Source organism: Cygnus olor, chromosome 3 (assembly GCF_009769625.2).
Source record: "Cygnus olor isolate bCygOlo1 chromosome 3, bCygOlo1.pri.v2, whole genome shotgun sequence".
In the NCBI taxonomy this organism is placed as follows: domain Eukaryota; kingdom Metazoa; phylum Chordata; class Aves; order Anseriformes; family Anatidae; genus Cygnus; species Cygnus olor.
The window spans coordinates 10,372,593-10,389,919 of record NC_049171.1 but is presented as its reverse complement, the minus strand read 5'-3'; the positions used below and the strand labels follow the sequence as shown (position 1 = coordinate 10,389,919).

General features: G+C 44.8%; 1 protein-coding gene across 1 annotated transcript; it reads left to right on the top strand.

Moving 5' to 3' along the window:
• The first annotated feature begins 3,909 nt into the window (after window positions 1-3,909).
• Window positions 3,910-15,808, top strand: LOC121066951 (b(0,+)-type amino acid transporter 1-like). Its single transcript, XM_040550801.1, has 6 exons — window positions 3,910-4,653; window positions 5,931-6,064; window positions 9,866-9,995; window positions 11,568-11,692; window positions 12,089-12,176; window positions 14,073-15,808. Exons 1-6 carry the CDS (start codon window positions 3,910-3,912, stop codon window positions 14,304-14,306), a joined length of 1,455 nt encoding a protein of 484 aa, XP_040406735.1. The 3' UTR covers window positions 14,307-15,808.
• The last annotated feature ends 1,519 nt before the right edge of the window (window positions 15,809-17,327 follow it).

Here is a 17,327-nt window from a genome sequence, read left to right as displayed (position 1 = left end):
CAGCTGCAGCTCACACACATTGGCATTTTTAGAATCACAACCAGAGTTTATTTGCTGACCCTTGGGGGGATAACCAAGCCCTGCTGGCCCCTGGGTCAGACAGACCTGGTGAGTCCAGACCAACTCCAGTGGGGTGAGGCTGGCTAGGGTCTCAGCTCCAGGAGGCAGTGGGGAGGCAGGGGATCAGAGTCCAACACTCTAGGGCACCCCTTCTCCAGGCAGACATCTGTAAATGAGTCCTCTTTTCCTTCTGCTATTTTCATGCAGGGCACCTGGAACATGTTTTCCTTCTGCCCCCATTTTTTCTTCTGGGCGCAAGACCTATTTCAGAGCTCCACTTTCCTAGCCTTTACTCCCTCCCTCTTTCCAAGCAGGCATCACTAGTTATATTGCAAGTACAGATACCAAGATCTGCCCGCAAATACAGCTCGAAGCCTGCATTTTGGAGGTGAGGGTATCCTTCTTGGATTCAGGGCTTCCCGTGTTCTCAGGTAGAGAAGGCCATCGGACCCACATCTGATGTCCTGGATGAGTTCTCTAACTGTTAGCTCATCTCACACAACTTGTTTTGTTTGTTTGTTTGTTTGTTTGCTTGTTTGTTTTCTAAAGAAGAAAATCTTGATCCCTGCACTTTTTTTAATTTTTTTTTTTTTTTTGGTGGGTATAAAGGTGCCTGCCTCAGAAGGAAGTTACAGGCTATGGCTTTGGCCACTCCATCCTCAGACTGTGGGTTATTTTTACTTCCCATTCTGAGATTTATAACTCTTTCCCAAGCACAGTACAGGGAAGCCAAACCTATAGCTGTGTTCCAAATACCACTCCTGGGGCCTAAAATTAAATATTGCGAAATATTTGCCCACATGTTTTGTCTAGATCTTACTACTGACATTGGCCTTTACCTTAAATTAGCTTCCTCTAGTCCTTGTAGCTATTGCTGGGATAAAAATAGCCCTAATGACATTGTGGAGAATTTTCATCCACGAATCCAGTATGCTGTCTATTTGTGCTACATTAATTTTTAAGAACTAATATTTATGGTAGGGTTCCTTTTTAATCTGTAATGCAAGATATAAAAAACTAATGTAGAGTGAGCCATATTTTACTGGACAAAGCTGCTTTATTGTTCAGAGACCAGTAGATGGCAACCACCCATCGCAATGTCAAAGGTACATGAAAAGTGAGAGTTGCTTGGGTAGCAGATTTATTGCACAATAGCTTGAAGAACAAAGTTTTGCTACTCCCCAGAAGGGGAAAGCAGTATTTTATTTTCACTCCTGATCATACACATTTATTTTTTTTTTGAAGTGGAGTGGTGAGGTGCACTTTTATATAGCCAGCTTTGACAAACGCATTGATAATTGTGCCAATCCATTTGACTAAGATATCTTATGGCTACTCCACGCTGCTGATACCTGCCAAAAAATGAACGAAGTCAATGGAAAAAAATCCAGAGAAGTCAGACTGTCTCAGCTTCAGCAGGAATAGCCTCAGGTTCTTATCATGATTAATTAGATTCATTATTACCTTAGGCAGCAGCAGTTAGAACTGAGTAACAATGATCTTGGGATTAGAAATAGATTCCCTTTAGGAACTGACTGAGGCTATTGACATACCAATTAATTAATCCATGTTATCTGAGTGGTCTTACAAAAATTTTTGACATGATCAAGTTTGAAGAAATTCTGTTTCTACAGCATTAGATCAGAAATCCTTTATTTGTACAAGCAAGAACTGTAAAGGTTTGAAAAAGCTCCTTTCAGCTCCTTCACAGAACCTCACATTTGCACTTCAGAAAAGATCCTTCATTTAAACAGGAGAACTGTTATTGAAATATTTCTGTAACCTGACCAGAAGGATGCTCAGCTACCAGTAGTCACATTAAGTTTTCTTTCAGCATTGATTTAGCTATATTTTGTGAATACATTTTCAGATCAGATCAATATACGTAATATATGTATAGATGCATGCAGAAGTAGAGTGTCTACTGTGCAGAAAAAATCAGGCCTTTAGACCTCTGAAGGATTTCACTGTCACCTAATTTTAAAAAGAATATGCTACAGATAGCTAAACCAGCTAACAAGACAAGCACTCTCACTTAGTAGCAGTAAAACAAAATATTCTGCCAAATGTGCCTGCTTTCAAGTTTTCCAGCACTTTGCAAACCATTAACTTGAAATGCATTAATTTGCATCCTTGCAGTACAAGGTGCATACATTTATTCTCAGAACTCACATCTTTACTGGAGAGACTTAAAAAACTTACTTGATACAGATAAAGTAACTTTTCATTTTTGTTAAAGCTACAGTGTGATCAGCTATGAATTTTTATAAGTGACTTTGAAATTATGACTATCAAAATGGGATTCATTTCCTGGTGAGTACTAGTGAGTTGGTATTAGGAATAATATCTAGCAAAAAGATAAACTTTTTTCATGATTTTCTTTTTCTGATAATAAGATTTATAGTGAAAACTTACTTTTTAATGAGATTTTTTTTTTTTTTACCTTTGAAGAAATTAAAACCTGAAGCCTGATGCTAAAATTTGTTCCACTTTATTTGCTTTAGCATGAGAAATCGTGTGAATCATACACCCTGTTTTTCTTACGGGTGCGTGAGTTTTGTTAAGAGTCCAAGTGTTATCCGTAGAAAACTGCAAAGCTAAGAAGATTATTTCATGAAAATAACAGAGAAAGAGAAATCTAAATGATTTAGAAGAGAAGGAAATTTTAGTCAAACAATAAAAATACTTCTCTATTTATATTCATGCTATTTTTAGCTGGAATGGTTGAGGACAGATAGTTTTAAAGATTCAAGGTCTGTTGTGTCTATGAAGGGCTGAGGAAGGTCTCCCCCCTTCTTTCTGGCATCTATCACAACAGCGGTCTGAACAAGACCACCAGGGACAGTAAGTCACCTTCTTTACAGTTGCAGTCAGGAAAGTTTACTTCGTGTCCAAAGGAATCCATATGGACATTCCCTTCTGCTCAATGCTTCGCACATATAACAGATCACAAAACACATCCTCATGCGTTGTAACAATCTTCAGATTTCTAGCAGAACTCTCCCCAAAGTCAAAAAACTTATGTTAGGTAAAAAGATGCCAGTGGCGTTGCCAAACAGTTGTGCTTCGACATTTCTCTTGAGCATGCAATGAAATGTGTATATGATGAGCAGCGACAAAATCCTCTGATGATCATGGTCTGGTAAGAGTCTGCATACCTCATGGACACTGGCAAAAAGGGCCCATAAAAATTCATTTGTTGCCTCTTCACTCTTCCCCTGTGTCTTCTGAAATTTGGAAAAGCCAGAACTGCCCCAGCTACTCTGCAAGAAAGCAGTGTCTGGATTGTTCCTAGCAGAACACCTCTGCGTCTTTGATTAAGACATGGGAAAGGTTCCTCGTTGAACAGAGCCACAGCATGCTGGGTGGCAGGCTTGTTAGGGTCACGTTATAGTGGGGAATGAAAATATGATTCAGCACTGAAGGAGGTGCTTGAGCATTGACTTTGAAACAAAGAATAAAGTACAGATTTGCAACGGGATTTTGCTTATCTTATATTTTGCTTCAGGTGCCATTTGAAGCATAACTTAAAGGAGAGGCAATCAGGGACACAGTCCGGTGAGGTGCTGTGTGATCCTGAGGTGGTGCCAAATGCTCTCCATTCCCATTGCTTGTAACGACAGCCAAAGATCATCAGACTTGGCCGCATCTGAACCATTATAAATTAGCGAGATAAGATGGGTAATAAAAGAATGCAAAACAGGGAAAGAGAGTTTGTATTTCTTGACAGTGTTCTGTGTGACTCTTGTAATTATTAACCTAACCCTAAAAGCCTGAGGTAGTTCTTATTCAAATGACTCAGTCTTATTCCACACTTTCTCTGAGGAAACATCTCCCAACAGGTCCATAATGAGGAAAAGGAAGACAACACATTCACCTCATTCACCCGCAGATCCGAGTGAAGGAAGGGAGAAACTGAGACTGAAGCAAGAGGTCGGCCTGATCAGTGGGGTGTCGTTAATTGCAGGCACCATGATAGGCTCGGGGATCTTTATGTCCCCCGAGTGGGTGCTACATCACATGGGGAGCCCTGCCAGCAGCCTGCTTATCTGGGCAGCGTGCGGTGTCCTGGCCACGTTCGGGGCCTTGTCTTACGCTGAGCTTGGTACCGTAATTAAAGAGTCTGGAGGCGAATATATTTACATCCTGAGGATTTTCGGTTCTTTTCCTGCTTTCCTTTTCGCCTACACTTCTGTCATCCTGGTGAGGCCAGCTGGTTTGGCAGCTGTCTGCCTGAGCTTTGCTGAGTACGCCGTTGCGCCCTTCTACCCGGGCTGCTCGTCTCCGCAGGTTGTCGTCAAATGTGCAGCTGCCGCCTGCATCCTGGTTTTAACTATCATCAACTGCCTCAACGTGAGGCTGGCGACATCTATCATGAACGTTTTTACAGCTGCCAAACTCCTGGCTTTGTTAGTGATCGTGGTGGGCGGGCTGGTGCTGCTGGCCAAGGGACAAACTCAGAGTTTTCAGAATGCTTTTCAAAACACGACCGCGGGGATCGGGACGGTCGGGGTGGCGTTTTATCAGGGACTCTGGTCCTACGATGGCTGGAACAACCTGAACTATGTAACCGAGGAACTGAAGAAGCCTGAGGTGAGTGAGCTGGGTTTTGCTTGCTTGGTGCTGCTGCTAATGTGTTTGTTGCTGTCTATTAGCGTGTTAAGAGGGGTAATCAAGGGATTAGAGCTCAAGGAAAGATTGCTGAGCTTCCCTCCTGTTTTTTGTTGTTGTTGTTCTGGGGCAGGACACCTATGGATGTGGCTGGAAAGGTTACAGGGACGGTAAAAATGGGTCTTTAAGCAATTTAACATCCTACCCACAAGAAAGCACTGCCTAAGTAGCTGGGAAAAAAAAAAAAGCTAATAGTCAGTTGAATATCTTGGGGATGAGCTTTTGTCTTAGAGTTCAGAGGACAGCACTCTGGACACCTAGACTTATGCAAAAAAAGCACTGCAGCCTCTCTTCTGCTAAAATTCGTAAAGGTTTCTTAACACCAAGTATTCCGAAAAAGATTTGATCTATAATATGTCATTCAAAAACCACTTCTTACTCCTTGTTGCTTGGAGGGGAAATTTAGAGAAAGTCAAGCCCCACTGGAGAGGGAATCTAAGTCTGTGAACAACCTGTGTCTTCAAATATCTGCTTTTTGGACACTGTTCTCTCTGTGGTATAGGCACTGAAGTAGCTCACTCACATTTCACAGCAGCCCTCTCTGTGCCACAGAGATCACAGATCAGACACTACAGCAGCGTTGACCCTCTTTTAGAAAGAGCTGTGTGAGTGCAGCAGGTATAGACCGTGCTTGGGCAGAGCACACGATATTACAGATTAAATGAAAATATGCAGTTGAATATTAATCTAAATAGCAGCAAAGATCCCAGAGTCACATGGCACTCGCTCCCAAAGGACTGTGTGCACTGATACTGAGACCTTGGCAGGGTGGAAGCCACAGCATAAGGAATTGCCATATCTTGTCCTACAGTGAGAATAGGGAACGCAAAAATTGATATTTCAGGTTTTTAGACATCCAAATTTGCTTTGTGATCACCTTGCTAGGTGCTCTTTTCCAGTGCTTTCATCTGCATAAAGCAGTGTTTGCTGATTTTTGTGAGCCTTAAAATGGTCTGTGGAGTTCCAAGATAGTATCCTATCATTAAGAAAAACATAATTCCTTCCTAGAGCAAATCTTCTGTGTGCTGTCCAGCTTTGATTTAGCCCTTAGAGTTGTTAAATATGATGCAAGACCCACTTCAGTGGGATGTTCAAGGGAAGATGTATCACATCAAGAGCAATAACACGCCAACAACAAATAAATTAATATTAAAACAACCAAGAAGCTTCTTCTAACACTGTTGTCACCCCTTTTCCAGGTGACCCTTCCCAGAGCTGTGATGATTGCTATTCCCTTGGTTACCTGCCTGTACTTGATGGTAAACGTGAGTTACTTTGCAGCCATGACTCCATCTGAACTGCTGACCTCGGGAGCTGTGGCTGTCACTTGGGGGTGAGCTCTGCTTCTGGTAACACAGCAGCCAAAGCAGTCTAACAAAACATGGGTTTCCCCCTGAGTTTCAGGAGATTTAGGTGCTGTTCCCAGTGGGAATGGAAGCAGACAAGGAAGCATGCTGACATGCGGCTCCCTGTCACTTTCAGAGCAGCAGGTAGCCTTCCCTGACCAAAGACCAAGCTGACCAGCCCCGTCTGGCCCATGGTCTCCGAGGTCTGCCAAGACGTGATGTTCTGCAGAGCACCCCTTGCTCCCCATCCCCACTCATTCACACTGGGAAACTGTGGCTCCCCTCCAGCCCATGCTTTTCCCTGTGGAGAGTGGCTGTAAAGAAAGAGTGAAGAGCACACCAGGAGCATCTCCCCCAAAACAGTGAGGATGCAGTAAGGGTATTATGGTGGTTTCACCCTGATGGGCAGCCAAGTTCCACCACACTGCTCTCTCACTTCCCCTCCTCAAAGGAACAGGGAGAAAAAATATGGTGAAGAAAAAGCTCATGGGTTGAGATAAGGACAGGGAGACCACCAACCAGTTATTATCACAGGCAAAACATAGTCAGCATAGGGAGATTAATGTCATTTATTGTCTATTACTAACAGACTAGAGCACTGAGAAACTGAAAGCAAACTAAAACAACCTTCCCCCCAAACCACCTTCTCCCTCCTCCCCCTGAGCAGCACAGGGGAACAGAGAATGGGGGCTGTGGTCAGCCCCTGACGATTCATCTCCACTGCTCCCTCGCGGTCTCTCTCTGCCCCTGCTCCACGTGGGGTCCTTCCCACAGGATGCCGTCCTTCCCGAACTGAGCCTGCGGGGGCTGCCCACAGGCAGCAGCTCTCCAAGAACTGCTCCCACATGGCTCCGTACCACGGGGTCCATCCCCCAGGAGCAAACTGCTCCAGCACGGGGCCCCCATGGGCGGCAGCTCCCCCCAGACCCCCTGCTCCTGCGTGGGCTCCTCTCCACGGGCTGCAGCTCCGTCCCGGGGCCTGCTCCTGCTCTCCATGGGCCGCAGCCTCCTCCAGGCCACATCCACCTGCTCCACCAGAGGCTCCTCCACGGGCTGCAGCGTGGAGATCTGCTCCATGTGGGACCCATGGGCTGCAGGGGGACAGCCTGCTCCACCAGGGGCCTCTCCACAGGCTGCAGGGGAACTGCTGCTGCGTGCCTGGAGCACCTCCTGCCCTCCTGCTGCACTGACCTTGGGGGCTGCAGGGCTGGGTCTCTCACACTTTCTCACTCCTCTCTCCCAGCTACAGTTGCACAGCAGTTTTTTTTTTTTTTTTTTTTTTTTTTCCTTTCTTCAATCTGCTCTCCCAGAGGCTCACCCAGCGTTGCTCCCTGGTGGCTTGGCTCTGAGCAGCAGCAGGTCCCTTTTGGAGCTGTCTGGATCTGGCTCTGATCTGGCATGGAGCAGCTGCTGGGCTCTGCTCACAGAGGCCACCCCTGCAGCCCCCCTGCTACCAAACCCTTGCCGTGTAAGCTCAGTACAAGTGAATATCCAGGCCTGGGGAGTGGGAAATGTCCCACATTTTAAGCATTTCCAGAAGAGTGGAGAGAACAATGTGCTGCCCCACCGAAGTAGCAGCACTGGTTTGGGAGAGAGACAAAAGCCAACTGGGTTAATCCTCTCCACTCAGCACCTGGAAATTAGACCAGACCAGAGTGTGTTGGTTCAATTTCCCCATCTGCTTAGAAACTGTTTGCACCTTCCATCAACCTGAAGTGTTTAGTGATGTAGAATAGGCTCTGTGTGCAACAAGGATTTTAGGATAAGAAGGAAAGGACTGTCATGAGAAATGTAGGCAGCAGTGACTTTGAGCCATCTGATATTCCCACCAGAATATCCAAACTCAGTCTAAATATTTCCAAAGACACAGAATCTATGATATCTATAAATGAATTTGGCAGAAACGATGACACATCATATCCAGAGATTATGTAGCTGCTCATCCTCTTCCTAAAAAGTCAGCAGTGGCTTTGCCGCAGTTGTGCATTTCGCAAGATCTCCAGTTTGAAGATCTGAACGAGCTCTTGTGTTCTCTAATAGCCTTTCATGTCATTATAAGCAGGAGCTTTTAAAGGCCTAGTGCTTTGTTTGAACAGGTTACAAAGCCTTACTAAGCCGCAGTGTCATGAACTTTCTCTGCACTTCCTTTCCCATCATTCCTGATTAACAACTTGTTTGTGAGCTTCCTCCTTTTTAACACCTCTCGTTTTCCTGCCTGATTAACCTTTTCACCCCAAGAGCACAATTCAGGAAGAAACATTGAACTAGCAACTGGAAAGCTGGGCACCCAGAAGCTTGGAGGACAGGTGGATAGCCACTGGCTAAGGAGGGTGTAATATTTGTGGCTCATGAGCAAGAGGGGCAGCTATTCAGGCCATTAAGGAAGGAGAGGAGAAGCATAAAGAAGCCAGAGGAGGGCACTTTACATTTAAATGCATTTATTCTCCATGTAGTAAGGAAATTGCTAGATTGAAACATTGTTTAGAGGTGATAAGTGCAGCCAGAAAATGGGCTCACAAAACTCTCTCCAACATGTCTTTGGTGCCAGTGATTTAACAGATCTCAGTTCACTTATATGAAGTTGTTCATGGGAGCCCCTGCAGTTCATTTTGAGAGCCCAAGCAGCAGAACACTAATCTCAGAAGTGCAAAATACCCAATTGCTAAATATTTTATTACAAATGTTGTGATATAAGTTGTTTTCCCCTGAGATCTTGAGGTTATGGAGTCTTGTGATCATGTGAGAAGCCCAGATTCCATCATTTTGAAACAAGGAAATTTTTAGTTCTCTGTGACAAGTAGCTTAATAACTTGAATCCCAAAGGCCCATAACCCAGATATTAAATTTATATATTATGTTTTTGAAATTATTATGGTACATAAGCTGCTGCCATAATGTTGGAAAGCCCAGCTCTTGATTTTTGAACATTTGGGATTGGTGATACTAAAAAATGCTACATAAGGCTTAAAGTCACACAATTCAGATGGAAATCTGTCCTAAAAAAAAAAAAAAAAAAAAAAAAAAGAAAAACACTTTCAAACTTTGGATTTTTGCCAATTTGATGAAGACTGTGCTTGTGTGTTTGTACATGTATGTGATAATTACCCCAAACCACCAGCACTTATTACTCAATTAATATTCTTCATGCTGCTTCATTCCTAAAGACAGGCTTCACTTCTAGGTGAGAAAATTACATATCCTCGAAATATTTGTAGCCCTGCTACTTCTGTTCTGAAGAAAGCAAAGTGCAAATGTCTGAGCATGTTCTAAAACCAAACTTCTGAAATTCAAACTATTGCTTTGGTTCTAACCTGGTTCACAGGACAGAAATAAGTGCATGTGAGATTAAAGGGTTAAATTCTTATGCCTGTTGGGGAAGGGGTTATAATGCGGGATATTTTTTCAGCTCTGGTAGTAATGGTGTTTCTGCATTTTCCATTCTAATATTGTTGGCGCTAAAAGCATTTATCCTCAGGATTCACACCACAGCAAGTGTACACACAAAGAGTGAATTTTGTGTGTTGTGACAGCTTCGTACACCATTGCAATATAGACAGATTTAGATGTATATACACCAGGCAGGAAGCAAAGCTGCCTTTTCTGGATGAGGCAAACAACTAAATATTATGGGAATGGAGAGAAGGCTTTAAATCATTAGAAAGACTTTAGGGAAAAAAAAAAAAAAAATCAGTGAAAATAATGGAGAGAAGAAACCTGTCTGGTTCTAGGATGTGTATCCAGTACACCTATATGCTGGATGTTATGATGTGAATTGTTTCCCACCTCAGGGACAAAGTCCTGGGCAGCTGGGCATGGTTCGTCTCCCTGTCGGTGGCACTGTCTACGTTTGGCTCATCGAATGGCACGTTCTTTAGCGGAGGCCGCGTGTGCTACATTGCTGCAAGGGAAGGCCATATGGTAAGGACCAAAAAAGCGGGTCTGGTTTGCTTTGAGCAACTCTTATCTTCTTGTGACACTAAATCAGAAAGGAAAACACCACGTGCATTCAACTGGTAGAGCAATAGCTCTTCAGTGGTTTATTTATCGCTCAAAGACATTCTGCCCCATCCTTTTGTAGTATAGCATATACATTCACTCCTGACCTTCTTCTCCAGTCACATAAGTTCAGAAAGCTTCTGTGGAAAGACACATGGCTTACATCTAGCTTGGATTTTAAGAACAGCTTTGAAGCAAACAACTGTGGTACTGCTCTCCAGGTAATACCGAGCTCACCAGCTTGTCCCAGGGGTATTCCAGGCTTCCCCTGGGTGGTCCAGTTCAGTTACAGCAAAGGATATCTCTGTCCTTCAAGCTTCATAGCAATTGCAAGGTGACACTGATCCTTGAATCTTCCTTAGCTGGGGTTTTTAATTAGTCTCATTAGGTGGGGCCAAATCCAGACAAAAGAGCAGACTTCAGAGGCCTGCCAGTCCCTGTGGCAGCTGGCTGGGACTTCCCCGGTCCCTCTGGTAGCCAGCACGCCCCTGGCTCCCAAACCACTTCACCTGCCCACCAGCTAACCTGCCTCGATCGTCACTATCGATCACACACTCGTGTGCACACCCACACTCGCTCTGGTTGCTGGCACCGCGGACATGTAGGCCTCTGCCTCCAGGTCCCCCGCACTACACCTGCATCTTGGCTCCACTTCGCCCTGTCAGAGCTTGAGCTGAGCTGCCTTGAGGCATGCTGTGCCCTCCATTTCTGCTCAGGGGCAAAGGATACCACTCTGCATCAGCTCCACTCCTTTGCACAGGAGGGAATCTTTTACAGATATAAATGACTCGGGTGGTGGCTTCTCTCACCGATGACAGTGTCTGCTGCATCGTGGCAAGCTTTCTGCCAGGCAGTTCACAAAATTGTGGATATGAATGTGACCATACCAACTAACCATCCCCCTTGCCCCATTTCTCTGAGCGTTAGCAGAAGTACTTGGATGATATTTTGGTTGAAAATTAAAATAAAACAAGAAACCTTTCCATTAAACTTTCCCAATGAAGCAAGAAATAAAGACGTTAGTAATCCTCTCCACGTTCTGGAGCAAATCCTGGTTTGCTTTATGGTCGGCTGCATGTATATATTGGGAATAGTTTTCTCATTTTCCAGTCAGCCCAGGACAAGTCCCAGACCAAGGTGACAGGGGATAGAAGAGCAGGGCCATGCACAAGGCCAGGGCACTTTCCTGGTGATGATCAGGAAAGCCCCGGTTTGACTCAGCCTTCATCTGTCACGCTGGTAGTTTGAAAACCTCATCGTGTTTGCCTGAACTGAAGCCAATCTGATAGGAAATCAGCGAGACACGATAAAAATATCCTTGAGGGGGGTCCGTGTTTACATTCCTTGGAGCCGAATGGCTTTTATATCACGGTGCTCACTTGATGATTAAGAGTGGGTCTGGCTGCAGGCGGAACTCCCCCCAGCTGCCGAGGGGATGGGTACGTGTCTGCGCGAACGTGACATGACCACACGCTGTTGTGCTTTGGCTTGCAGCCAGACATTCTGTCCATGGCTCATGTGCGATGCCTCACGCCCTCCCCTGCCCTGCTGTTTACATCCGCTATGTCTTTGGTAATGATAATGTCAGGAAACTTCACCAGCATCGTGAACTTTTTCAGGTAAGCGCAGCGTTTCTGTTTGCATCCCTTGTGGCCCTGGTTCTTGGCATTGTTTTGGAAGCTTATTTGTTTATTGTTTTTTTCAACCTGGGCTACTGCTTTCTGACCGATATCGGGGAGGGAAGCAGGGAAAAGAGCTTAAGAACCAGCATCTCTGCAATGCATGAATGCTTCTGTCACTACAGACTTAACTGGATGTGATTCATCCTCATATTGAAATGAATCTGCAATATTCGGGTCGTTCTAAAGTTCTCATTGTTTGTGCTGGAAAGGAAATGAATGCAAGAACTACTACATTTATATCAATATTCTCCTTTTTAATTGGAGATATGGACACTTGGGATATGCAAGGCAAGACTGACATTGCTGTATGATCTCACCCCATTTTTTTTCCAGCTTTATAGCATGGTTTTTCTATGGCATGACTATTTCTGGCCTCCTGTATTTAAAAATCAAGAAACCAGAACTGCCAAGATCTTATAAGGTGAAGTAATAACGTGAACCCCCCCCAACCCTTTTCCTTGATTGTCCGAATGAAGGAGACAGCATTATGAGGAAAGGAAGAGCACTGGGGCTAGTTGTCTTTGGATTTAATGTGGTTGCCCTTCCTTTTTCAATTTCACATTTTGTCTCAGAAAAGTCTACACAGGGCGAGATAGTGTGAGTGTGCAGGCGTAAGTCAGGTCTGAATTCTCCGTCTTGGTAAGCTAATAATGCATCGCCCTCTCACTGTGGAAAATATATCTACCATATCCTCTTCTTTCCTTCAAAATTTAAGAGAAAAATTTAGGATGATTCTGATCAGCAACACAAACACCTGGTTACACTAGGAGAGCTCAGTGACACTCCTCAGAGGGTAGCCCAGGTGTGAGAGCCTGGCCGAAGAGAGAAAACTCAGCCAGAATGCCCCAAGTCCTTTGTCATGGCCGGGGGACAGGTTTGCTCTCCACAAACCAGCTTAGTGGAAGGAAATCAGGAGTTACCTGGTTTATCTCTGGTGCCATGAGCGAGTTGAGTTGCAGGGCCTTCTTTGTGACTGAGGGAAATACTGCAGAAAAGGCCCCGGGAACAGGAGGCTCAAGAGACTGTGAGGGTGGGACAGTGGCTTTACCCTGAGACAAGCTGAATGAGCACCCTCATTTTCGTGGGGTTCCTCTAGGTGATAGATGACAGGCTGACACTGCCAGGCTGCATGAAGTAATAGCGAGTGTCCTGCAGGGCTTAGTATGACGAAGAGCAGTGCTCCGCTAGGCCTTGCTGTCACTCGCTCCTGTGGCTCTGTCCTGCGACTAGGACGCGGGGTGAGGACGTTCACCCAACCTGTTGGCTGAATGGGCTTCAAGCAGATGAAGTTCTGTTTCTGCAGGAATGTTTTGTGTGCTGTATAAAACTCCCAGCACCCTCCAGGCCAGTCCCCTGAGGATGTAAGTCTTCTGCAGCCTTTGGCTCCATGGCCTAGATCTTTCCTCAGCTGGAAGCAGCTCAGGTCTGAAGGTCCCAGTTCAGCTGACAACTTATGGCTGATGTTCTGCAGAATCTGTATGTCTGCTGCAGGTTTATGTCTAAGCAGGAAGATTTCCCTTGGTTTGAAGACAGATTAACTAGCAATTTGCCCAAAGTGTTAGGACACTGAGGGAGGAGAGTGGGGCATCCCACTAGCAGGTGAAGCCAACAAACAGGTCTTCTCCATGCTCCTGCAGCTAACCACAAGCAACATTTTCTTTGTTTTATTTCAGTGCGTTTGGGTTGGACAAAAGGCACAAAAGTAAAAAAATGGAAAATCCCAGCTTGGATGTTCAGTTTTTCACTTTGTGAAATCATTTTGTCTTGTGAATTCACTAGCCTTTGAGGGAGAAAGGCTTCAAATTTAGATGCTTTATGACCAGACTTACAGAAATAGCCTCTGAGGTTGCTTGTCCACCTGTCTGTGAATGTGTGAAAAAAACTTTTTTCCCAAGGGTGCTAAGACTCAATTATGTGATTTTTTGCTCATTGCTGTGCAAAAAGCACAAAAAAAAATGTTTTGTGTAAAAAAAAAAAAAAAAAGGCTTTGTATACAGCTCAGGTTTGGGATGCAAACCTGAGTAGTATGGGGAGCAAGAACAGACCTGGCACTAAAAAAGCAGTTTGCATCTTCAGTTCTGGGAGGTCAGGGAAGACAAGGGGTTAGGGTATGTGGTGGTGGTGTAGCTCTTGCAGCCCTGCAACAAGCTTAGAATGGAGTGGTCTGGGAAACAGGATGCCTGGATTAATTGTGATTTCTGGATAATACCTCAGGCTGCAGCAGAATTTCAGCTAAAAAGCCTTCTGCACAAGTTTCAGGGTTGTCCAGACCCACAAGGATTACATGAGTCTTTACTCTGATGTTTTGCTTTCACAGGTCCCAATGATCATCCCCATAATTGTGCTGATGGCAGCCGTGTACCTGGTGTTAGCTCCCATCATTGACCAACCCCAGATTGAGTTCCTCTACATCGTTCTGTTCATTTTCAGCGGCGTCATTCTTTATTTCCCCCTGGTGCGCTTCAAGTGCCACCCCCGCTTCTTACAGCGAGTCACTTTACATCTCCAGTTGTTCCTGGAAGTCGCTCCGACTGCTAGGGATGCAAACTGAGATAATGTCCTCCTGGCGAATGGCTGCCTGTCCCTCCTGCTTTATTCCAACACCGTGGTTTCCAAGGCTCAGGAATTAGTCTCCTGTGAGAGAGAATGAACAGAATGCAAGTGTCACCAAAATGTTTAGTTGAGAGGGTCTAGACCCATGACTCCTCACATTTTCTTAACATTTTGAGCACATATTTTCCCCATTTTCATCTCTCCCTTGATAGATTACATTCAGATTCCAAAGGAATACGTTTTTTAGTTTTCCATCCTGAGAAGAGCTGTCCATCCTGAGCAGATCTAAATCTTAGCTCTTATATTTCAAGGCAACAGGCAACAGGAGACTGACAATGAAATATTATTCCTATAGCAGGCTGTGAGCCTAAGCCATTCCTGGCAATGCCTTTAATTATTTCCACCTAGCTCTGCCCACTGTGACGCCAGGGCTTCTCAAATTCTAACCCAATTCTAACACACTGCAGTCACTGTAGTTTCCCATTATCCGGAGTCTCAACCCTTTTCCTCTTGTTATAGGGGCAAGAGAAACATTATATGCTGTTTTCTTTCAGTTTGCCCAGATTGTTTCTGGATGGGGCCTGTCCTGTCATAGACTAAAAAGGTGTTAGTCCCTAAAACGTCTCATTGTGTCTCAAAATTACAAATGTTGCTCAGGTCAGCTTTCTGTCAGCGTTTGTTCTGCAGACCCGTACCGAGCACTGCGTTCCTCGAACAGGGTCACTTGATCCTCCAGGCCTCCTCCAGCCCATCCCAGAGCTGTGTATCTGATTACGATCTCATTCTGCAACGCCACCCCTCCTGTTCCTTTGATACCAGCAGCTACAGAAATGCAGCAGATAATGGATTCTGGCAGTTATTGTCTTTTTTGGAAACAATCTCCCTTTCTTTGACTTATTTATAGAGCCTACCACGTGGGGTTGTGCTTTCTTGAAGATCTACAGTCCATATGCAAAAAGAGGGAAGTTTAAGGTTCAACGTGCACAATGTTTGTGGCTTTGGCCACCTATCATTGCATACTTAAGTAAAATCAGGCTTAGTCTTGTTCACACAGTTCTTGTGGAACAGGAGTTATTGCCCCTGCTTGACATTGTGGATATGTAGTATACTACAGAAGGTGAGCAGATCAAAGGATGGATCATGCCTTGCTCAAAGTCACACAGGAAATGTGTGGAAAATATGGCTGTTTCTCCCAAAGTCCAGTCAAGCATCTTATCTTTAGCCCATCCTTTCTGTGCACCAGTGACATATGAATAATAATAAAGAACCCGGATAGACTGAGCACTTTCGATGAGTAGCCTTTATATATTACTGCTTTGTATATAGATGAAAGGGAACTGAAAAGCTGCAAGTATCACATTTTGCACCAACTTCCTTTTCTGTAGATAATATTGTAATGAAGTGTTCTTTTTATTTATGTTGCCTAGGGTTTACAAGCACAGGTGCTTATAATGCCAAAACAAGAGGCTGAAAGCTCAGAGAATGGCAAGATGATTACAATAAAATGGACATTAAAATGAAGTGAGTTGACGTGGTTGTTTTTTTTTTCATCCGAGAAGAATAATTCTGTAGAATTTTTGCTGCATGAACATAAACAATCAGCATCAAGCTCATCTCTCCTTGGATGGGAGGTTTAACTACATGCGTGGGTGCTTGTATGTGCGTACACTCATTTTTCAAAATGATTGCTTATTTATTTCAACCCCTTCTCATGCAAATCAGAGTTCCTCTTTCCTTCATCAGATATTTTTAATAGAAGTGGCAGGGAGAGGCAGCACATCCTTGCTGCTCATTACTACAGCACGTAACAAACGGGACTGCAGGCAGAGCTCTGTAGCTGCTGTGTGTGCAGGTCATGATGTGAGACCACATTGGCCCCGTCTGCCCAAGAGCTCCAGATCCCTGTGACCTCTGCTTAGCCCCTTCCTTCACGGGCCCTGAGGAGCAGGAGTGTCAGCAGTGCCCTCAATGTAATCATCAAATCTTCACTCCACCTCGAGAGGGTGCAAAAAAATCCTCCTCTGGTGATTTTCTGGTAAGCGCTGCTCATGCGCCCAGGTTCAAGTGGTTGTCATCGTCTGGTTGAGGAGAAATTTCCCCTTTGGTGATAGAGCAGAATCTGCAAAGATTTTCATTTTCATCTGTTGAAGGTACACAGTTAACCTGATTGAATTAACTGGATTTATCTTATCAGCTCACTGCCTGTGCAGAAGATTTGGTGTCCAGTCCCTCCTGCTCTTTCCTGGGATACGGGGAGTAACCAAGACCGCACTAGAGCCCCCAACAATGCTAACTTGCTCTCTAGGTCATCTTTAGAGCTTTTAGCATCTTTAGCATCTTTAGAGCTCTTTGCTGTCCCCTCTCCAGTTTCTCCACCTACATTTTGAACTTGGGAGAGGTCAGAAAATCGGATGCAACATCCCAGTGTCGAATCTATGGTGATACTATTGTCCCTTGATCTGTGTTTCTCTTCCCGTAGCACACTGTCAGTGACCCTGGCTTTTTTCAGCCAGTCACTTCCCAGCTGCTGGTGCTTAGGGACATGGTTTAGCGGGTGACATCGGTAGTAGGGTGATGGTTGGACCAGATGGTCTTGGAGGTCTTTTCCAACCTTAAGGATTCTATGGTTCTATGATTCTATGATACATGGGGTTGTTCCACCCCAGATGCAGTGCTCATGCGTCTCATTGCTCAACTGCAGGAGGTATCTACTGGCTTCATCCTCAAGCATCTCCATGTCCCTATGGACTCGAGCTCCACCGTTTGGTGTGCCAGCCAGTCCCTCCAATCTAGCACCATCCACAACTTGCGTGCTGAGAGCACGCTGTCACATCACCCAGGTTGCCCAAGAAGATAGTGAACAACACGGGCTCCAGGTTCAACTCTTGCATCACCAGCTGCTGCCCAGAAGTCAAGATAACCTAGCCTTAGCCCTTATTTTATACAGTCGATGCCAGTATTAGAAACTTTGGATGGGCTGTGGTACATCTCCCCAACAGGATGAGTCAGTTTACAGTTT